The 20310-nt window shown below is 58.5% G+C and overlaps 2 protein-coding genes across 2 annotated transcripts in view; one reads left to right on the top strand and one right to left on the bottom strand.

The window, feature by feature from the left end:
• ARHGAP44 (Rho GTPase activating protein 44) overlaps positions 1-8231 on the bottom strand; it is a 22592-nt gene extending 14361 nt beyond the window's left edge. The window contains exon 1 of the mRNA XM_042779869.1: positions 8118-8231. Coding sequence (XP_042635803.1) covers positions 8118-8170 — 53 coding nt within the window. The 5' untranslated portion in view covers positions 8171-8231. The remainder of the gene's footprint in view (positions 1-8117) is intronic.
• On the top strand, positions 7104-20310 carry LOC117005481 (cytochrome P450 2C5-like). Its single transcript, XM_033077120.1, has 11 exons — positions 7104-7121; positions 8546-8833; positions 15548-15745; positions 16286-16448; positions 16799-16948; positions 17597-17757; positions 17907-18083; positions 18171-18312; positions 18695-18882; positions 19571-19712; positions 19858-20310. The coding sequence occupies exons 3-11, from the start codon at positions 15566-15568 to the stop codon at positions 20049-20051; spliced, it is 1497 nt and encodes a 498-aa protein (XP_032933011.1). The 5' UTR covers positions 7104-7121; positions 8546-8833; positions 15548-15565; the 3' UTR covers positions 20052-20310.

Raw genomic sequence — 20310 nt, 5'->3', positions numbered from 1 at the left:
GAGAGGAGAGGAACCATTAGTGAAGGGTCTGGGACATGCAGCAGGCCCCGTGCACACCGTGGACGCTGGGATGTACTTTTCCATCAGGATGCAGGGGGGATTTAAGAATCTCTGCTCCCACCAGCCATCACCTTATCTCCAAGAGAAGGAACTGATGGAGTATGTCCACGGCTCACTGCCAGGTATAACACCAATCCAGGGCCTGCCTCTCATCTCTCATCTCTCCCTTATTTTTCCATTATTCCCAGGAAAACAGTGATGTGAGATTCCCAAAGGAAGCAGGCAGTGCTTGGAGAGAGGCGCTGTGTCTGCACAGGAATGGGCTGGGCCTTCTCACACAGGGGCAGCTGCTGCCCAAGGCCTCGCCAGAGTCCTTCCTGCTGCTCACTGGAGATGGATTTATGGCTCCAGAGCCTGTGGCAGCCACTGCCTTTCCAAGGGAGGAGCACCGGGATGCAGGAGACACAAACCTGCCATCCTCAGCCTGTGGACCTGCAGCATGCAAAGCCCAGGGCCTCTGCACCACAGCTGCTCAGATTCATTTAAACCATCAGAACCAGATCATTTATTCCTTTTCCCAGGGCTTTTAACAACTTTGGTGAATCCTCTCACTTGGAAAAATGAGCTTTGTCAATTTGAGCTGGGGCAGAACTGTGGTTCAGCCAATCGGTCTCTAAAGGTTCATCAGGGGACAGCGAGAGCTTGGTGCTCTCATCCTGAAAACTGCACCTGTATTTCCTGGTCCCTTCCTGCTATCCAAGCTGGATTCTCAGCTTGGATAGAGGGAAGGAAGTGCTAGAGCAGTGGAAATAAGGAGCAAACACAGGGAAAAGTTCAGACAGCAAGCACAGCACAGGAGCAGCTCATGCACAAGTACGTCTCATCCAAAGGCTTGCAGAAAGCGCAAATCACAAAATCATGGAATGGTTTGTGTTGGAAGGGACCTTAGAGCCCATCCAGTGCCACCTCTGCCATGGCAGGGACACCTTCCACTGTCTCAGGCTGCTCCAAGCCCCAGTGTCCAGCCTGGCCTTGGGCACTGCCAGGGATCCAGGGGCAGCCACAGCTGCTCTGGGTGCCTTGTGCCAGGGCCTGCCCAAACCAACTTCATTAAATCTGCTTTGGACACAAAAGATGCCCAAGCGCCTGTTTACAGGGGGTTTAAATATAAATTTTAAAGAATTAAATTAAACAACCTCTGTTTATTTTATTTTTTAAAATCAGTTATTGAAATGAAGAGATTAGAACCTCTCCAAGGAGCACTGCCAACGTGGGAGCAAAAGCTCAGCAGCTTCTCATCCTCCTCTGGGAATCTCCTTCACTCTCATTTAGACAGGATGGGAAGTGACACAGAATTAGCACAAACAGGGAGAAAAGCAGCAAATATCCATGGGCACAGCCACAACGCCTGTCCTGGCTCAGGATATTTTTAGCATCCTGAAGGAGTGGGAGGTGGCAGGGAGTGAGGCACCGCTGGCACATCACTGCTGCTCACTCCCCAGGAATCACTTCCTCACTTGAACAGAAAAAGGGATTTTTTTCCTGTGTTTTCTCCTCTCCCAGCCAGGACGTGGGTGGGATTTGCACATGCCAGGTCTCATGGGCAGGTCTCTCTCACAGCAGCCACATCCAAATCCACACTATGCTCTGAAGTGTGTTTGGCAAGCAGAAAACAACATTTCAAAGAGAATAACAAAAATCTGGCCTTGATCTGTTTTAAAGCACATCTTCAGTGGGAGAAACCCCCGTGGTTTCACTGGAGAGCATCCCCCTGTGCCAGCCCCACACATCCTGGGATGCTCCAGTGGGTTGGGGGGCCTGCCAGGGAGGAATTTGGCTTTAAAAAGGGGGAGCAATCAGTCTGCAGCATTTTATGGATTGGGATAAGCAAAGGGGCTGCTCCAATCAATCCTACTTAAGCACAGATGATGGTCCTGTGCCTCCCAAGAAAGGGGTGCAGGGACCCCTCAATTTTCCTGTCTGGTCCCTAATTCCCCAAAACTTCATTCTGTATGAGTTACATGCATCCTGAGGGAGCATCCCTTAGAGAGGCAGCCAGCATCCTCAGCTCCCAACGCTTTGCCCCTTTCCTTCTGGCAAATAAAATCCTGCTCCTCCCCTTCCCCTACAGATGTCCACCCTGAGTTGTTTTCCCCAGCACAAACCCAGGCCCTGCTCAGGCAGCAGCTGGACTCTGTTCCTGCAGGCAGCTGGGGAAAAGGGACAATGACCATGGACAGCTAAAGCCAACGAGTGGGGTCACAGTCACGGCGTGTTCGAGCTTTTGCTGCAGCACAAGTTCATTGCTGCCAGCAGAAATCAACACCAACCAAGCAAATTATGTTGATTCCCAAATAAATACATGAGTTTCCAAAGCCTTGCCCTGTGAAGGTGCAGCAGAGCCTGTGTTTCCCTAGAGCATCTCATGGTGCCAACATCTCTGCCTGACTGGACCATCCATCACTGTCCCCTGCCACTGTCCCCCTCTGGTGCTCTGGCCACCAATGACAGGGAGCTACCAGCCTTGAATTTGACCCTGAGCCTGCAAAACTCCGAGCATTACAAGGATTTCACGGCGATCTGTCTCTGAATGACAAAGCATCATGTCCCGTATGGGGAGAGCAGGAGCAGGGATGCATCTCCAGCAGGAGCAGGGATGCATCTCCAGAGGCAGAGCATGTCCACAGTGCCCCACAAAGCCCCTCACCTCCATCTGCTGCCCAAACACCCCTTTGACTCCTGCCCCAGCCACCCCTTGCTGCAGCCTGCCCATAAATATTTAATCACTATTTAATTACCAACACTGATTTCCTGATTTCTCCTTCTCCAGCCTAAAAATAGCTCCACTGCAGGAGAGGACGGCACAAACACCCAGCCAAGGCCGTCCCGTGCCGGCAGCACTGATTCTCAGGGGTGGATCTGTCCCACATCCCACACGGACACAGGGACAGTGCCCGGCTCCATCCCAGTCCTGTCGCATCTCCCTCTGGTGCCCGCGAGAAAATTCCAGGTGCTCGAGCCCCCAACGTGCAGAGGGGAGGTTGGGGAGTGAGGTTCAGCCACAGTCCCTAGGTAAAGCACTGGGCACCCTCTGCGTTTGCCAGAGGGGGCCCCCAGTGTCAGCCGCAGCCCTGGAGACTGCGCTCGGTGATCCAGGCTGCGTTCCGATCCGCGGCCGCGCTGTCCCCACCTTCTGCCGCCACCTGAACTCTCCCGGCCACCGCCTCCCTGGGGACACGGATCCCGGCGGCTCAAACCCGGCACCCGCCGAGCCCCAGCGGAGCCGCCGCTTTTTTCCCCATGCCTTTTTAAGCAGGCAAGAAGCAAACCATCAAATATTGATATCCTCAAATCGTTGCTCAGCTCCCCCGGGAAACGAGTCCGACTGCAACATCCAGCGCGACGTGGGGACACGGCCCCGCCGGTGCCTCCTGCGGCGCGTCCCCGGCGTGTCCTGCCCGCGGGTGACACGGTGCGACAGCCCGGGGGCCACAGCTGCGCTGGGGGAAGCGGTGCCCAGCCAGCGGGCCCAGGGACGGCGCTCTGCCCGCGGCAGCCAAGCCAGGCTGGAGCAGCAGGAGGAACAGGCAGGGAGGGTTGGAGCAGCTTCCCTCCATCCTGCCCGCCGCTGGAAAATCCAACGAAGCAAAGCAAAATGGGGGACGGAGTCTGCAAGACAGAAAAGCCTCTTGTGCTCATCTCCTCCTGCCTCATCTCATGCCGCCTTTCCGGCGGCGCGCCCTGTGCTGGCATCCCTTGGGCACGGGATGCTCGGGGCCCTCTGCTCCTGGCGCTTCCCTCCCCGGGGTCGCATCTCGACCACGCTTCCAGCCCGATTTAGAAGACGAGCAGAAGCCCCTGCAGAGCTCAGAGCCCTGAGGCTGCTGGAGCAGGGACAAAACCCTCAGCCCGCTCCATGAATATTCCAGGTTGTCAGCGCTGCCTCTTTGCGAGGAGGATAAAAATATCCCCGGGGCTGCCAGGATCTGCCCGCTCCAGAGCCGAAATCCCGGGGGGGTTCTGCTGACAGCGAGTCACCGGCACCCCGAAGGGCAGATGGGGAACCCAGCTATTTACAGGGTGTTGTTGCCTCCTGCAAATCCCAGTGGGAAAATCCCAGGCGGTGCTTTTATTTCCCTCTGCCCTTATTCCGTGCAAGCAGAAGAAAATGTCCTTATTTCTTGCTGGATATTCCTGCAGCACCAGGAATAAACCCTCAGTGTTTAAAGGCTTTGACTGGAAGTGCAGCCGTCCTGGAGGTTGGAAAAGCATCTCCCTGAGAGCCACTGAGGTGACATCCAGCCCCAAATGCCACCACTGCCCCCGGGATGGGAGGCACAGGGTGGGATGCTCAGAAAGGTCGAGGAGGAAAAATCCAACCCCTCCGAGCTTCTGCCACCATTCTCGGTGTCCTTCATTCCCCCTGTGCTTCCAGGGAACCCAACGGGTCACTCTGCAGCAGCTGCAAGCGCCTGATTTAATGCCCACGGGAAAAAATCACTCTGGAGCCAATTCTGGGAAATTCCCAGAGCTGCTCAGCTGCTGGAGTGACTGAGGTGACACCTGGTGCCATTGTCCCGCTGGGCAATTGTCCCCTGGAGCCTGGGCAGGATCTCCCAATGGGATGGACAAACACAAATAAAGATTAAAGCACTTTGCAGGAAACCTCCTCAGAATGTTCTACAGACACTCACTGGTTTCTCTTCCCCTTTTCCACCCCACAGAGATAAATATTCTTGCCCCTTATGGACTGGCACAGAAACTCTTCCCAAGAGTTGGGTACCAAGCACGGGGTTGAGCATCCCCAGTTCTTTCTGTCAAGTGAAATGACAAAAAAACCCCAAACCCAAAGTAAATAAAATAAATTCAAAACAAAACAAAACAAAATAAACCCCATGCTCAGGGCCCAGCAGAGGTTTCAATTTCCCACTCCAGCTCCTGTGGGAGCTGCTGCTTTCCCCAGTGGGAACAGGGGCTCTGTGCTGGTTGCCAGCATTCAAGTGGAGCTGGGAAGGTCCTAGTGGTGGCACCCAGGACATGGAGTTCCAGACCAGATGTGCAAAGGACACAGTCACTTCCTCACCTGACCCTGGCCCTAACCCTAACCTTGAGCCTGACCCAAGCCCTGAGTCTTCTGTCCCTTGGTGTGACCTCCTCTCAGGTACAAAAGGCTGTTCCCACCTGTCCCCTCTGTCTCCTGCTGACCCATGGAGAGGGGTTTCTCTTCAGTCCCCTCTCTCCTTCCCTTTTTTATGGAAACCATGCCACCTAAAGCAGGAAAAGCCACCAGGGGCTGGGACACCTCTCTGCATACCCCTCAGGGTGACTGGGCAGATGTCCCTGCTGTTCCTGCTGTCCCCACTATCCTGGAATGAAGCAATGCTCCCAGGAGACAGCCCCCATGTGAGCACAGCCCTCAGTCAGGGATAGGATCCATCCTGGTGATCCCCATTCCCAGACTCAGGGCACTGCCACTGCAGGGGGACCCCACTGGGGTTTGGTGACAAGGAGGAGGGGACACCCCTCAGAGCCCCAAAGGTTGTGGTGCTTGACCCCCAGTGAGCCGAGCGAGCAGGGAGACAATACCAGAGTTCTACTCTTATTCCTTATTTCCATTTATTATTCCTTATTTCCATTAATTTTTCCTCAGTTCCATAAGTCATCCCTCATTTCTATGTATTATTTCACATTTCCATGTATTATTTCCCACTTCATGTTTTTTTCCCTATTTCCATCTATGATTCCCTGTTTTCATCTATTATTCTTTAATCCTATCTATTATTCCTGATCCTGGTTGTCTGGAGAGGCCTGCTCAGGACTCCACAGTGGAAGAGGGATAAACACGTTGAGGTGGGGACCAGCGGAGCCAGGATGAGAACGAGGATGCTCTGCAAGCTCCAGTCAAGCCCTGAGGATGCTCCAGGTGCCGCATCCCAGGGAAGAGGGACCACATCCCCCCACTGGCCCAGGGTACCTCCAGAGCCTTCCAGCTGCCAGGCACATCCCCTAAGAGGATTATTAGTGGTTTATCCGAGCCCCCGGCCCCATTCCCAGCACTGCAGGAGGGCACAGCGGGATGCTCTGGTGGGATGTGGGAAGGAAGATGCTACTAGCCCTGTCAGAGGCACCATTTTGGAGCCAGGGATGGGAGCAGTGCCCGGCTTACGTTTCCCACGCCGTGCGGGGGACCTGGGGACACTCCCCCGTGCAGTCCCCATTCCCAGAGGGTGGGAATGTGTCCAACTCCCTCGGAGGGTCCGGAGGGGGAACCTGGCCCGGCTCAAATGCCACGGGAAAATCCCACCTTCTGTCCCCGGAACAGCCTCCCCCTGCTACTCGTCCACGGGAGGCACTGCCGGGCTCCCGGCGCTCCCACAGCACGCTCCTGGCACCACCTTCCCTGTGCCATGACCCCACAGCACGCTCCTGGCACCACCTTCCCTGTGCCATGACCCCACAGCACGCTCCCAGTGCCACCTTCCCTATGCCATGACCCCACAGCACGCTCCTGGCACCACCTTCCCTGTGTCACGCTCCCAGACCACGTTCCCAGTGCCACCCTCCCTGTGCCATGGTCACACAGCACGCTCCTGCACCGTGTTCCCACACACGTTCCTGTGCCATGATCCCACAGCACACTCTGGCACCACACACACACCCCATGCTCCCACTCCACATTCCCACACCACTCCCGTGCCGGATTCCCACCCCAGAGGCCCAGAGCTCCCAAGCCGCGTTCCCTCCCCACGCTCCCGTACCTGCCCAGCATTCCCGCAGCCCCGGGCCTGAGCCGCTGCCATCCCAGCCCGTGCCCGCTCCGGGCCGTGGGGCAGCACCCCCAGCCTGGCCAGGGAGCCCGAGGCAGCAAGATGCGCCCCCGATGCCATGGGGGACACAGGGGAACACGGGAGGTGCCAGCAGGAGCCCTGGGGATGCCGAGGGGATGCGGAGCCGCCGCTCCAGCTGTGAGTGCCCCAGTGCCGCGATGGGAAGGGAAAATAAATAAATCCTCTTCCCGCCCCCCCCCCCCACCCCTTTCCCCGCTGCAAAATCTCCAGGAATTACACAACAGCCACCATCAAACCCAGGCCTGGCCGTGCACCGGCGCACACAGCATTCCCGTGGGTATTCCCGCGGGCACAACTCCGGCTCCAGAGCCCCAGAGTGCCCCCGGCCTCACGGCCAGCAGGGCTACCCAGGGGTGCTGGGGGATAGAGCAGTGGGGCACCGGGGCTCGGGGACTGTCCCCACAGCCTTGGGACAGAGGGGATGGGAAGGACAGGGGGACAGGCAGGGAGTAGTGGGTAAAGGGGACAGGGAGTGGGGCGGGGCAGGTATAGGGGGACAGACAGGGGTTAACTGGCAGGGGAGCAGGCAGGGAATGGGAAAGGAGGACCTAAGGGGTGGGTACAGGGACAGTGGGGCAGGCAGAGAACAGGCAGTGGGGCAGTGAGAGGGGCAGAGAGAGGCATAGGGAGAGGGGCACGGTGAGGACAGAGGGTGTCAGGGCTCAGGCAGAGAGCAGGCAGGGAGCGGGGTAAGCGGGGAGCGGGATGAGGGCCAGTGGAGCAAGCAGGCACAGAGCAGGAGCAGTGGAGTAGGCAGGAGGTAGCAGTGGCACAGGTGCAGCATCACAGCACTGGGGCAGGAAGGGAGGAGGGGCGGAGGGACAGGCAGGGAGTGGGTAGGTTGTGGGATGAGGGCAGTGGGGCTTCCAGAGTGCAGGCAGGGAGGGGACAGAATCAGGGCAGTGGGGCAGGCAGGACACGGGGACAGGGCAGAATCAGAGCAGTGGGGCAGGCAGGACACGGGGAGGGGGCAGAATCAGGGCAGTGGGGCAGGCAGAATACGGGGAGGGGGCAGAATCAGGGCAGTGGGGCAGGCAGAATACGGGGAGGGGGCAGAATCAAGGCAGTGGGGCAGGCAGGACACACGGGATTGGAGCGGTGGGGCAAGCAGGGAATGGGCAGGGAGCTGTGAACGGGCAGGTGCAGGTGCGGCGGAGCGGGCGGGAGCCGGCAGGGTGTGGGATGGGGGTTGTGGGTAGGGCTGGGCTGGGCAGGGTCCGTCCCCACCCTCATCTCATCCCATGGCATCCCATCCCACCCCATCTCTACCTGCCCACGGTCTGGTTGGCGAGCTGGCGCATGCGGTTGAATTGCTTCTTCATGGTGGCGGCGGTGCGGGCGGGCAGCGGGGCCGGGGGTCGCGGGCCGCCCCTCCCGCATCCCCGCCCGGCACCGAGCCGGGCCGGGCTGAGCCGAGCCGAGCCGGGCCGGGCCGAGCGGGCCCCGCCGCCCCTGCGCCTCTCCGCGCCTCCGCCTGCGCTCCGCGCCCCCCGCGCCGCCCCGCACCGCCCCCGGCCGCGGCGGCCATGGGAAATGTAGTCCGGGGCCGCCCGCCCCGGAGGGCTGTCCGGGCAGGGGGTGGGCCTTGGAGCGAGCCTGGACCCGGGCATCCCCCCGCGCATCTCCTGACTTCCCCCCAGCATCCCTGGGCGTGGCCCCGGCATCTCCCCGGCATTCCTCAGCGTTCCTCGACACAGCCTCGGCATCACCTGGCGTCCCCCCGGCATCCCCCTGGCACGCCCAGCGTCACCTGGCATTCCCTCGGGTCCCGTGACACTGCCCCAGCGTCGCTTCATCATCTCTGGCATCGACCCGATATCACCTCGGCGTCCCGTGGCATGGCCCCCGCATCCCCCAGGATCTCCTGGCATCGCATGGCAGTTCCTCAGAATTCCCGCAGCCCCAGCACCACTCCCGCAGCACCCATCCTGGCACCCCTATCTCTGCTGTCCTAGCCCCTGGGATTCGGGACACTCGGGACTGGGGTAGGTTTGAACAGTGCCTGGGGCAGTGCAGCCCTGGGCATAGCCGGGTGAGCCGGACCAGGACCCGGCTGCAGCCCCGGCAGCACAGCTGGAGCTTGTCCCAGCCGGGGGACCCCTCTGGCTGGCTGCTCTGTGCCCCACAAGCTCTGCAGAGCCCAGGCAGGAGCTGGGGTGATGCTCCCCGTCTGTCCGGGGCGCTGAGCCCCCAAAGAACATCTCTGCCCACACCGGCACCTCTCGGGTTTGAAGGGCACTCGATTGATTTAATTGCTCTGGAACATCTTGGTGTGGAATAAACAGAATCTACTGATGCTCCTGAGGATGTGAAACCTGCTCACCTGGGAACGCCCCGTGACGCTCCTGAGGGCTGGGGCATCTTCCCCATCCCGGTTTCCCTGTCCTCGATCTGGACCCGAGCCGCGGGGACGGTCGGAGCCACGGTCCCACACCGGCAGGGCTGCGAATGGCCACTGCCTGCCATGGGCAGAGAGCCCCAGGGCACTCCCTGCACTGGGCTGGCAGCTCTGATCGCACATCCCTCGGCTCCCAGCCCTTTTCCAGCTGTCCGTGTTTCATCCTGCCAGATCGGGGTCACGAGAGCCTCACCCGCTGTTGGATCCCGCAAAGCTTCTGCTCCTTTGCAGCCCCGCAGCCCTTGTCCGTCTTCTAGCCGAGAAACGGGCTAGAAAGGTGCCTCAGGATTTTTACACCCTGAGCACCAGAATGCAGAGGGATGGGGGTGAGGGATCTGGGCTTCAGATCATTCACAGTGTGGGGTCTTTGCCTGGGACGGCGCCCGGGGACCCTTTCCTCCCTGTGATGCTGTTGCTGCACCACACCCCCCATCCTCCTTCAGGGTCTGGGAATGTTTTACAGCCATGCAGCTCCTGGCATCTCCCCTGGCATCAGCTGGTGCAGGCTCAGCACTTCCTCTCCCCATTTTTCCATTCTAAATTGCACCATTACTGCGGGATGGAAAAAGCAGATATTTTATGTGGTGTCTGAGGGTGGAGACAGGGGATTCTGGCTCCTTTGAAGAGAGACAGGGAGCTGCAAGGCTCAGAACTGCGGTTCCCACCATGGTGCCAGCAAGATACTCCTTCCACAGGGGCAGGAAGGGTGACAGTCACAGACAACACCGAGAAAATCCTTGTAGGACACGATGCCCAGCTTCTCCTTGCCCCGAGGCAACTCCAAAACACCCTGCCAGGGCAGATTCTCTTCTCCTTCACTAGCGCAGCGGTGCTAACAGGGTCAGCCTGAGCGCCCGACACCTCTGGCTCTATACCTCCCACCTTCACATGGTGACAGGGCTGTCCCTCCCGCTCCCCATTTCGGGGCCGCTGAAACCTCCAAGATCTGATAGCGACGGCCCAGATGGGTCAAAGCCAATTAACGTCAGTGCAGCCCATTTCAGTGGCAGACCATCTGACAGAGCAGCGCTGACGGGAACCCGCCGCTGGCCCCGCTGGCCCCACCCGGAGGTGCAGCGCAGGCTCCTCCTGACCCACACCCCTCGCTCCTGCCCCGCCTGCTCCCCAGACACGCCACCAGCAGATGTCATATCCCATCCGGCCTCTCCTCGGGATCTGGTGCGCATCGTGAGGTGAAGGCAGCAGGAACCACAGCCCCGCTGTGCTGCGGACACCCTGGCAGCACCAGAGATGCTCTCCCGGCAGAAGGGAGCTCACGGCCTTCCCACAGGCTGAGAATCTCCCTGCGAGAGGGATTTAATCACATTTCCCTGTGTGCTGTTCCAGGAGACAGAGATAATGAAGGGTGGGATGGAGCGGTGTTTGTGCAATCCCTGCAGCAGGAAAACGGGGAAAGGGAGGAGAGGAGCAGGGGCACAGCTGGGGAGCTGCTCCCACACCTTATCTCCATCCTTATCCCATCCCTTATCCCCACCTGGGTTGGTGGGGACAAGTGACCACCAGCAAACCCCTGCTCTGTCCTGGCTGAGCTGTGCTGAAGCCCGAGCCTTCAACCTCTGCAGGATCCCATCCCATCCCAATTCCCCATTCCCCATTCCCCATTCCTCATTCCCATCCCATCCCCATTTCCCATTCCCATTCCCCATTTCCCGTTCCCCATTTCCCATTCCCCATTCCCATCCCCATTCCCCATTCCCCATTCCCATCCCATCCCCATTCCCCATTCCCATCCCATCCCCATTCCCCATTCCCATCCCCATTTCCCATTTCCCATTCCCATTCCCCATTCCCATCCCATCCCCATTCCCCATTCCCATCCCATCCCCATTCCCCATTCCCCATTCCCCATTTCCCATTCCCATCCCATCCCCATTCCCCATTCCCCATTCCCATCCCATCCCCATTCCCATTCCCCATTCCCCATTCTCCATTCTCCATTCCCCATTCCCCATTCCCATCCCCATTCCCCATTTCCCATTCCCCATTCCCCATTCCCATCCCATCCCCATTCCCATTCCCCATTCCCCTTTCCCCATTCCCCATTTCCCATTCCCCATTCCCCATTCCCCATTCCCCATTCCCATTCCCCATTCCCCATTCCCATTCCCCATTCCCCATTCCCCATTTCCCATTCCCCATTCCCCATTCCCCATTTCCCATTCCCCAGCCCCGGGAGGCACTCCGCACTCCGTGTTTCAGTCCCTGTGCAATGTGAATAACTCTGCAGTGGGCAGGAGCGAATTCCCCGGCAGCAGGGCTCGCTGCCTGGGGCCCGCAGATCCCTCTCCTCCCCTCTCCCGACTGGACTTGGCCGCTGTGCCTGGCACGTGGCTGTGCCCCCGGGAGGAGCAGCCCTGCTCCACCTGCCATCTGTCACCTGGCCCGGCGGTGCCCGTCCCAGCGGGTCACATACGGCACCGGAGCTGCCCCTCCTGGCCGGGACAGGCTGGCGCTGCTGCTCGGAGCTGTGCCCGCGGCTCCCGCGGAGGTTCCGGCTCCCTCCCCGCAGGGATCCCTCCCTGCCGCACAGAGCCCAGGGGTTTATTCATCCTGGAGAGAGGACCTGGCCGATGAGGAGAAACGGGCAGAGACGGCTGGAGCCTCTTGTCCCCAAGGCCAAGTCTTGAGGGCCGTTTGTAGGGACGCACGGGGCACACCAAACCCCACTGTCCTTCGGGGGTCCCCAGAGCTGAGACCAATTCCAGGAATGTAGAGAAGGGGGTTTGCACTTCCCGCAGGGAAAGCCCCAGCGGAGGAGCTCCCGATGCCATCAGCAGGAGCCAGCGGCAGTGCCAGTGGCAGTGCCAGCTCACCAGCCTGGCTCCCGCAGTGGGTGCCACTCTCCCGGAGCTGCTCGGGAGGGTGTGAGCATCACCCTCCACCGTGTGGAGTGCTAATTTCTCCTCTCACTGGAATGAATGCATTTTAGTGAAGTTTATGGATGTGATAAATACACAAACTGGGAGCAAAGGAGAGCTGTGTCCCGGGTAAGGACACGGGGCGTTTGCAAGGCAGCAGAGGAGAAACGGGAGATTTTTTCTCCTCTCCATAATTATGGCAGGAAGGTGAACAGCAGGAAGGGAAGGTTTCAGGGTAGTGCAGCTGTTCTAAGAAATCTCATGTATTTCACATCCTTTGGGTGATTTTCCCAAGGGCTCCCTGCCATCCTGCTGGGATGTCTGCTGTGATCTCACCACCAGGAAAAAGGGAGCAAGGCAAGGCTCAGGTCATTTTCCATGAACACAGGGCAAGATATGCCCTCTCCAAATATTGTTTAGGAATAGAGTCATGTTTATGGAGAAGTGGGAGCTGGGCCCTGGACCTGTGAGGAATGAGGGTTCAGGGAGAGCTGCAGGCTCCTTTCCTGGAATTGCACCTATAATCCAGACCCACCATAAGCCCCCTGCTGCAGCCAACCTCACTCTCCAGGGAATTACAGGAGGGATGAATGAATGAATGCAGGCTAGTTAAGCAATTAATTACTGCAGGCTTTGTGGGCAGTGCCTGCTGCGGCTGCAAACCTCCCAGAGCCGCCCCTCACTCCTCACACCCGCTACCCCTCGGATGGGCAGCAGCGGGGGATTGGAAATTAAAATGCTATTGGAAAATTTAATTATATCTTCATAATTTGTCATCCCAGCCGCGGCGCTGGAGATCGCTCACTGTGCTGGGATGAATTTCCACTGTGGTTTCCCGGCTTGCAGGATGGCAGAGGGGCCGTGCCCGCAGAGCAGGACCCGCTCCAGCAGCGCATTCCCGTACGGGACCTGGCTGTCCTCACAGCGGGGTCACTGACCTCGGGGCATCCGAGCCTTTGATGTGCACGGCTCTGGAACGGGATGGATCCCGCAGGCACTGCAGACAGAGCCGGCCTTCCTCTGCCTTCTGTGCAGACTCTGATTAATGGGTAGAGCGTCTGGCTCCCGTTTTCTCAGCCACGGAAGGATCCAAATGAAGACTGGCTGTCCCTGATTAACCATTACCCTTCCCACGCCTGTTCCCAATGCCAGGATTGTGGTCTGCTCTGCTTTGCCACCCCTGTACGGGTCTGCTGCTGCTGCTCCATTATGATTAAAACCAGGAGCAGTGTTTGATGATATTTACTGAGGGAAAGTGAGGATTGCTTCATCCTCCTCTTGAATTACATCTTCCTGCTCAGGAAGAGCAGACATAGAACCACCTGGCTGCCTCTCACACCCACAGTACATCCCACACCTGGTGTTCCAAGGAGCTCCCAGAGACCTTTGAGATGTTTCAGGAACAGGAGAAATGTGCTGGCACTGGGGAAAGCCTCGTGCTGCTCGTGGGATGAGCACGCCTGGCTGGGCTGTCTGCTTGGTTTAGGTTGGTTTAGATGAAGGAAGGGCCCAGCACTGTTGTGCTGAGCCCCCAGAGGGTGCAGGGTCGGACCCGCAGGTATCAAAGCCTGGAGCCCGTTCAGTGCCCAGGGCAGTGACCAGAGCTGGGACTACAAGCTCCAACAGGATCCATCTCCAGCCAGCACTCAGGACAGCTCCAGCACCCAGTATGGCTCCAGCACTTTGCCACTATGGCACTGTTGATGTCACACTGGTCTCTGTTGACCCTGAGGTGGCTGCTGGCTGACTTCTGGCTCCTCACTGGGCACCAAGGATGCCATGCTGGCGACTGCTTTGCCTCTGATCCATCAGGAGAAAGCCCTGGGACCATGCAAACCACACTTTATTGCAGGGAAAAAAATCACACTGTGCCTCTCCTTCAGCCCAGGGGTTGGTTAACAGTGCACACAACTGGATTTTCTGCAGGCACCCCACAGAAAACCCCAGAAATGACCCCAGGGATGTGACAGGGGCATTGGCATCACACTACCATGGAGCTCCCTCGCAGCCAGCAGGGCAACAGTGATGACAAATGACACTGGCCCTGTAATTACAACCAGCCTCTGCTCAGCCAGTGCTGCTGCATTATTGAGAGCAACTGAAAATATTCCCAGCTCAATCATTAACTGATCTGGCCTCATGGCTACTGGCTGCCAGACCTGCCTCGGCCTGGCTGGCAGAGGGGACAGACTGGAATGTGCTCCAAGGTGTTAACACATTCTCCATTCCACAGGGATGAGGCCTGGGGCAGCAGAGCACCTCGGAGAGATGCCCATGGGAAAGTGGCATTAGGACAACATTAATTGCCTTAGTGTCAGTGTCAGTACTGAGCTGAACTGAAGCAGGGGGTGGATCAGGGGAACCCGTGGACATAGCTTTGCTGCATGCCCAGGGTGGGATCTGGAAATCAGCTGGAAAATGGCTTGGAATGGGAAGGGTGTGAGGAGAAGGGCGGGGAGGCTGGGAGGCCTCCCCAAAGCCTGAGGGAACCTCATCCCATGGCTACTCCAGGAGATGCTCTGATCCAGGGGAGTGGACCAGGGCAGGCTCCTCTCTGCCAGCGCCACTGAATTCCTCCTGCTGAGGGGCTCCTCCCTCTGCAGGGACCAGCATGGACCCAAACCTCCTCCCTCTTCTCCTGCAGGAGGAATCCCATCCTTTCCTGGGAACTGGCCTGTGTCCAGCTTGCTCAGCTGAGAGCTGTGAGTGCTCCCGACCAGAGGTGGGGTGGCTGTGCCCATGCCAGATGTGCTCATGTACAGCCAGATGTGCAGGTGCTCAGAGCAAGATGCACATTGGAGGAGCCCAGGGACGAGTTAACCCACACCTGCAACAACCACAACATCTTGGGCTGAAGTTCCTCCAAAGCCCAAGAGGCACCCCAAAAGATATCAGAAAAAAAGTGTTTTTCCTATTTTCTGAGCCATTTTCCATCAGAAAGGAGTTTGATGGAACATTGTTACAATGCCCTCATTGCGAGCTGCCTCTGTTTACCAGGACATCCCCTCCTGGGTCACTGCCCTCGTCAGCAAGGCAGTGACCAGTGGGGCAGTGACTGGAGGAGACATGAAAGGCTTAGCCAGGACGGTGACAGTGACATCTTCCTCTAAGGGAGCACTGAACAAAGGTGACTCAGTGGAACGGGCAGGGGACAGACACCATCTCCCCAGCGCTCCCGCAGGGTGTCACAGAGCTCCCAGTGCCCAGGACAGCTCTGAGACCTCTGTGCCAGCCCAGCGGGGACACAGGTGTGCGCCCAGCCCGGACAAAGCAGCACCTCTGGGTCCCGAGCAGCCCCGAGCCCCTGGTGCTCAGGAAGGGCTGAGCCTGCACCGAGCAAGGAAGGGCAGACACAGCAGCTTTGGGATCTGCTCTGCTCTCTGCTCACTTTCCTCCCTGGAATTCCTCCATTTCTTTCCCAGCTCGGTAGCACGGTGAGGATGGATGCTGGATGGGCCGGGCTGCTCATCACCCTCCTCCTCCTCCTCTCTGTCCTGTGGTTCCTGGTCTGGAGGAGTGACACGAAGAGGAGCCGGCTCCCTCCTGGCCCAGCCCCGTGGCCCATCCTGGGCAACCTGTTGCAGAAAGATGTCCTGCCCCTCTACAGGCACTACGAGAAGGTAAGAGACAAGTGGCCGTGCTGGACCCATTCGCAGCCCCTGCAGGACACACAATGGGAAAGTCCCATTCCAAAACAAAAGGGGAATCCCACAGGTGACCCTTCCTACCTTTCTTTTCCCTTCTTCCCTACCTCATCTTTTGCTCTACTAGATTTTCCTAAATCCCTACCACTGGGAGCAGAATCAACCGTGTTTTTGAAGCCTTTCTCCTGTTGTAAGGGACCCATGTGGTGACAATGCCCCTCAAGGGCTGCAGCACCGCCGCTGTCCAGAGCTGCTTCCTGGAGATGATGCTTTGAACCCCACAAAGTGGCACTGCAATAAAATCCCCAGGGACAGCGACAGGACAGGGACAGTGACAGCGACAGGACAGGGACAGGACAGGGACAGTGACAGGACAGGGACAGAGGTCACAGCTTTGAGGGAGGCACTTCCCCTCCCCGCTGGGCATTCACCAGTCCTGTGGGCTTGAGTCCCAGTTTGAAATGTAGTGAATGAACTGGATAGGCACCTGGCTCACAGAGCTCCCCATGCCCCCAGCTCAGCTGCACCTACGGCCCCATCTTCACCGTGTGGCTGGGGCTGAAGCCGGTGGTGGTGCTCTGTGGATACGAGGCGGTGAAGGACGCCCTGGTGGGACACTCCGAGGAGTTTGGGGGCAGGCCCGAGATCCCCCTCCTGAAGCAGCTCTCCAAAGACTACGGTGAGTGCCTGGATCTCTCCTGGAACTCTCCTGGATCTCTCTAGGTGAGCAGATGGCCACGCCCGAGTCTAGGGAAGGGCTCAGCACCCAAGACCTCAAACACCCATTTCCTGCTCTGTAAGACCCTTCTACTCCTAAGCCCCTGGTCCAGGACAGTATTAATTCCAGTTAGGCAGTTCCAGCTTTGTTCTGAGTTGCTGCAGAGATCCTCATGCTTTCATGGACACCATGGACATCTGCATCACTCCTGGTTTATTGCCCTGTTGCTCCTCAGCCTGGCTCAGAGCAGGGTTCCCACCCTCGGGGAGCAGTAGTGTGGGCGGGGGCTGATCTCCTGCATGTCCCTCCAGGATTTGTCTCTAACAATGAGAAGAAGTGGCGGGAGCTGCGGAGGTTCACACTTAGCACCCTGCGGGACTTTGGGATGGGGAAGAGCTCCATGTCCCAGAAGGTGCAGCAGGAGGCTCAGCACTTGGTGGAGCTACTGGCAAAGCTCAAAGGTGACGTGAGTCTTATCCTTGCTGGCCCTGTGGCAGGCAGAGGACACACAAGAGACCCCACGTGTGGCCCCAGAGCTGTTTGCAGGGCCCAGTGCGGGTGATCCCTGAAGGGAAGGGTTATGATCCAACACCACCCCACTAAGGAGCTGCAGGGATGGGTCAAGGCTACAGCCATGGCTGCGGGGCCAGGAGGGAGATCCTGCTCTGAAGTGGTGCATGGGTAGCCACAAATGAGGAGCATTTCCTGCCAGAGGAACAGGAATGGGAACTGCATGGGCCTGAGAACGCATAGCCAGGACACTGCCCTAGCTCACTGAGTCACCTGGATAACTCGGGGTTATCAGGGTGATTTCCTCCTCTCCAGCAATAGCCAGCCCCTGCCAGTGCAAACACATTTTCTGGGATTTCTGGCAGACATCTGTGCTTCCCTCAGTCGAAGCTGGGGGAGGGGCTCTGGGGCAGGGAGGTAGATGGAGGAGCTCACAGCTCCACAGGTCAGGAGAGCTCTTTGCTGCAGCTGTCAGGCCCAGCAGATCAGCCAGCGTTCAGAACCAGGGGCTCAGACTGGGGGGAAGGGGTGTTTTCTGTCTTGAAGCAGATAAATAAATGGTGACTTTTTGATGCTTTCCTCACCTCCTGTGGCTGCAGGCAATGCCTTTGAGCCAATGACCATGTTCAGACATGCGGTGTCTAACGTGATCTGCTCCGTGGTCTTCGGGAGCCGCTACAGCTACAGTGATGCAGCTTTCCTGGAGCTGCTCAACGCCATTGGGAACTACATCAGCTTCTTCCTGTCCCCCATCGCCAAGGTGGGAGCCTGGTGCACCCAGCACCCTCTGTCTGCTGCCCTCAGGGATTGAGGATGCTCCCTGGCTTTGGTGGGACAGTGTGGCTTTGAGGGAGGGGCTGGGAGGCTCTGCCCAGGAACCTGAGCCCTGCCATGCCCCTGCCTCTGCAGGTGTACAACACCTTTCCCAGCATCATGCACCAGCTCCCAGGGCCGCACAGGAAGGTCCTGGCCGACTGCCAGAAGCTGAAGGACCACATCCAGGAGAAGGTGCAGTTCCACCAGCTGACTCTGGACCCCAGCTGCCCCCGCGACTACATTGACTGTTTCCTGATGAGAGCAGAGAAGGTGGGGTGGGGGCTGTCCACCAGCCTGGCTGCAGCCTGGAGTACTACCCACACAACATTGAATCCCCCTCACCACACCTTCTTGCAGGAGAAGGGCAGCCCAGAGACCATGTACAGCCATGAAGACCTGATCATGTCAGTGTTCAACCTCTTTGGTGCCGGGACAGTGACAACCAGCAACACCCTGGTGTTCTTCCTGCTGATGCTGGCAAAGCACCCTGACATCCAAGGTATGGCAGCAGCACACAGCTGCTCCTGTGCCTGGGGTGCTCAGGGACCAAAGGGTCCCCACCCTGGAGTTTCCCATTTGGAGGCAGACCCAAATCATCCTCTGGGGTCACCCAAGGGTGGTAGCTGTTAGACACAGACTCCCACAGGCCAGGGGGATCTGGGTACTTCTCCCTGTGCTCCATCCCTGCCCATGCAGATGGCCCCAGACTGGCCTGTGGGAGATGCTCTGAACTTGCCTGATGCAGGGAGGGATAAGGACAGAGTTTCTGGGCTCTACAAGGGCTTAGGCCAGGTTGCTGCCCCTCTAGCCCCTCCAGTGGAGGCCAGTGAGAAACTCTGGGGAGGTTGCACTGCAGGTACCCAGCCCCCTGCTGTCCCCAGCCAAGGTCCAGGAGGAGATCGATGCCGTGGTGGGCACTGGCCGTGCCCCCAGCACGGAGGACAAGCTGCGGATGCCCTACACCAACGCTGTGATCCACGAGCTGCAGCGCTTCCACAAGACCCGCATCGAGAACTTCCCACGCATGACGACGCAGGATGTCCTGTTCAGGGGCTACACCATCCCCAAGGTACACAGGGTGGCCCTGCAGCCTTTGTCCCCAAGGGAGAGGTGGCAGCAGGGCTTGAGTGACAGTTGCCTTTGTCCCCAAACTGTTTGCACACAACTGAAGGTCCCAGGTCTTTCCCAACCCTTGGTAGCAATGACCTTTCAGAGAGGAGCAGAATGTCACTGCCTGTCCTGCCCACACACCGAGTCCCTTCCTTGTCCATCCTGTCCAGCTCTTCCCACCATGGAGCTGTGCAGGGCTGCGGGGCTGGAGCAGGAACCAACCCCAGGGTGTGACCATGCCAGATCCCTCCAGCCCTCAGCAGATGTGGGGACAGCCATCCCTCCTGGTCTGACCATGAACATTGTGTGCAAAAACCACCCTGAGTGAACATCTCCCACCTCTGGATTTGGGGCAGCCAGAGGGTCTTTAGCAGCAACCAATGGGAATAACTCAGTAATTTGTGTCTCATGAGCTGCACAGAGACTGGAAGGACCATGGGCACAGCAGAGCCCCATATCAGCTGTCCCAGCGGCACAGAGCCACCATTCCAGGCTGCCTTCTCATGGGAACCTGCTTGGGTATTGGGGTGCACACCCAGCCTCCACTATGTCCCCCAGATGCTCCTCCCTGACTTATCCACCCAGCAGAGCCCATGGCATGGTACTGTTGTCCCTCCTCACATCCCTGCCCCACCCGTATCCCACAGGGCACTCCTGTTATTCCGGTACTTTCCTCCGTGCATTCGGATCCAACCCAGTGGGAGAACCCCAAAGAAGTGGACCCCACACACTTCTTGGATGAGAAGGGCGAGTTCAGGAAGCGTGAGGCCTTCATGGCATTCTCAGCAGGTCAGTGCTCCCCCACCCTGCCAGCTCTGTGCCAGGAGTGCCAGCACAGACCAGTGGCACCATAGTGCCACCCTCACCATGGGCTGGCTGCCCACCTTCTTGTCCCTCGGTTCCCATCCGGTGTCATCCCTCTCTCCATGCCCAGGGAAGCGGATGTGCCCGGGGGAGGCGCTGGCCCGCATCGAGCTCTTCCTGTTCCTCACCACACTGCTGCAGAGCTTCACCTTCCAGCTGGCCACTGAGCACAAGGAGCTGGATTTGTTCTCCCTATGGCTCGAGATTGAGAGGAGGGCGATCCCAGGAAAGTTCTTGGCTGTCCCACGCTCGGTGTCCTCCTGAGCTGGGAGAACAGGGCAGGGAAAGGCTCTTCCAGGTACCTGCACCCCTGCCCCAGAGGGAGCCCTGTGGCCACAAGAGCTCAGCCACAGCCTCGGAGGGACAGTTTGGGCTTGGAGTTTCTCCTCCAAAAACTGTCAGGGACCTCTGCCACCAGCTCCATGAGCAGTGCCCTCCCAGCTCTTCCCTCCCCATCCATGCTGTTTGAGCACCTCATGGCAGGGCTGCCTGGGGCTCCTAGGCTGGGCAGGGCTCCCTCAGT

Source organism: Catharus ustulatus, chromosome 20 (assembly GCF_009819885.2).
Source record: "Catharus ustulatus isolate bCatUst1 chromosome 20, bCatUst1.pri.v2, whole genome shotgun sequence".
Lineage (NCBI taxonomy): Eukaryota > Metazoa > Chordata > Aves > Passeriformes > Turdidae > Catharus > Catharus ustulatus.
The sequence above is the reverse complement of the archived record's forward strand: the minus strand, read 5'-3'. Positions and strand labels throughout refer to the sequence as shown.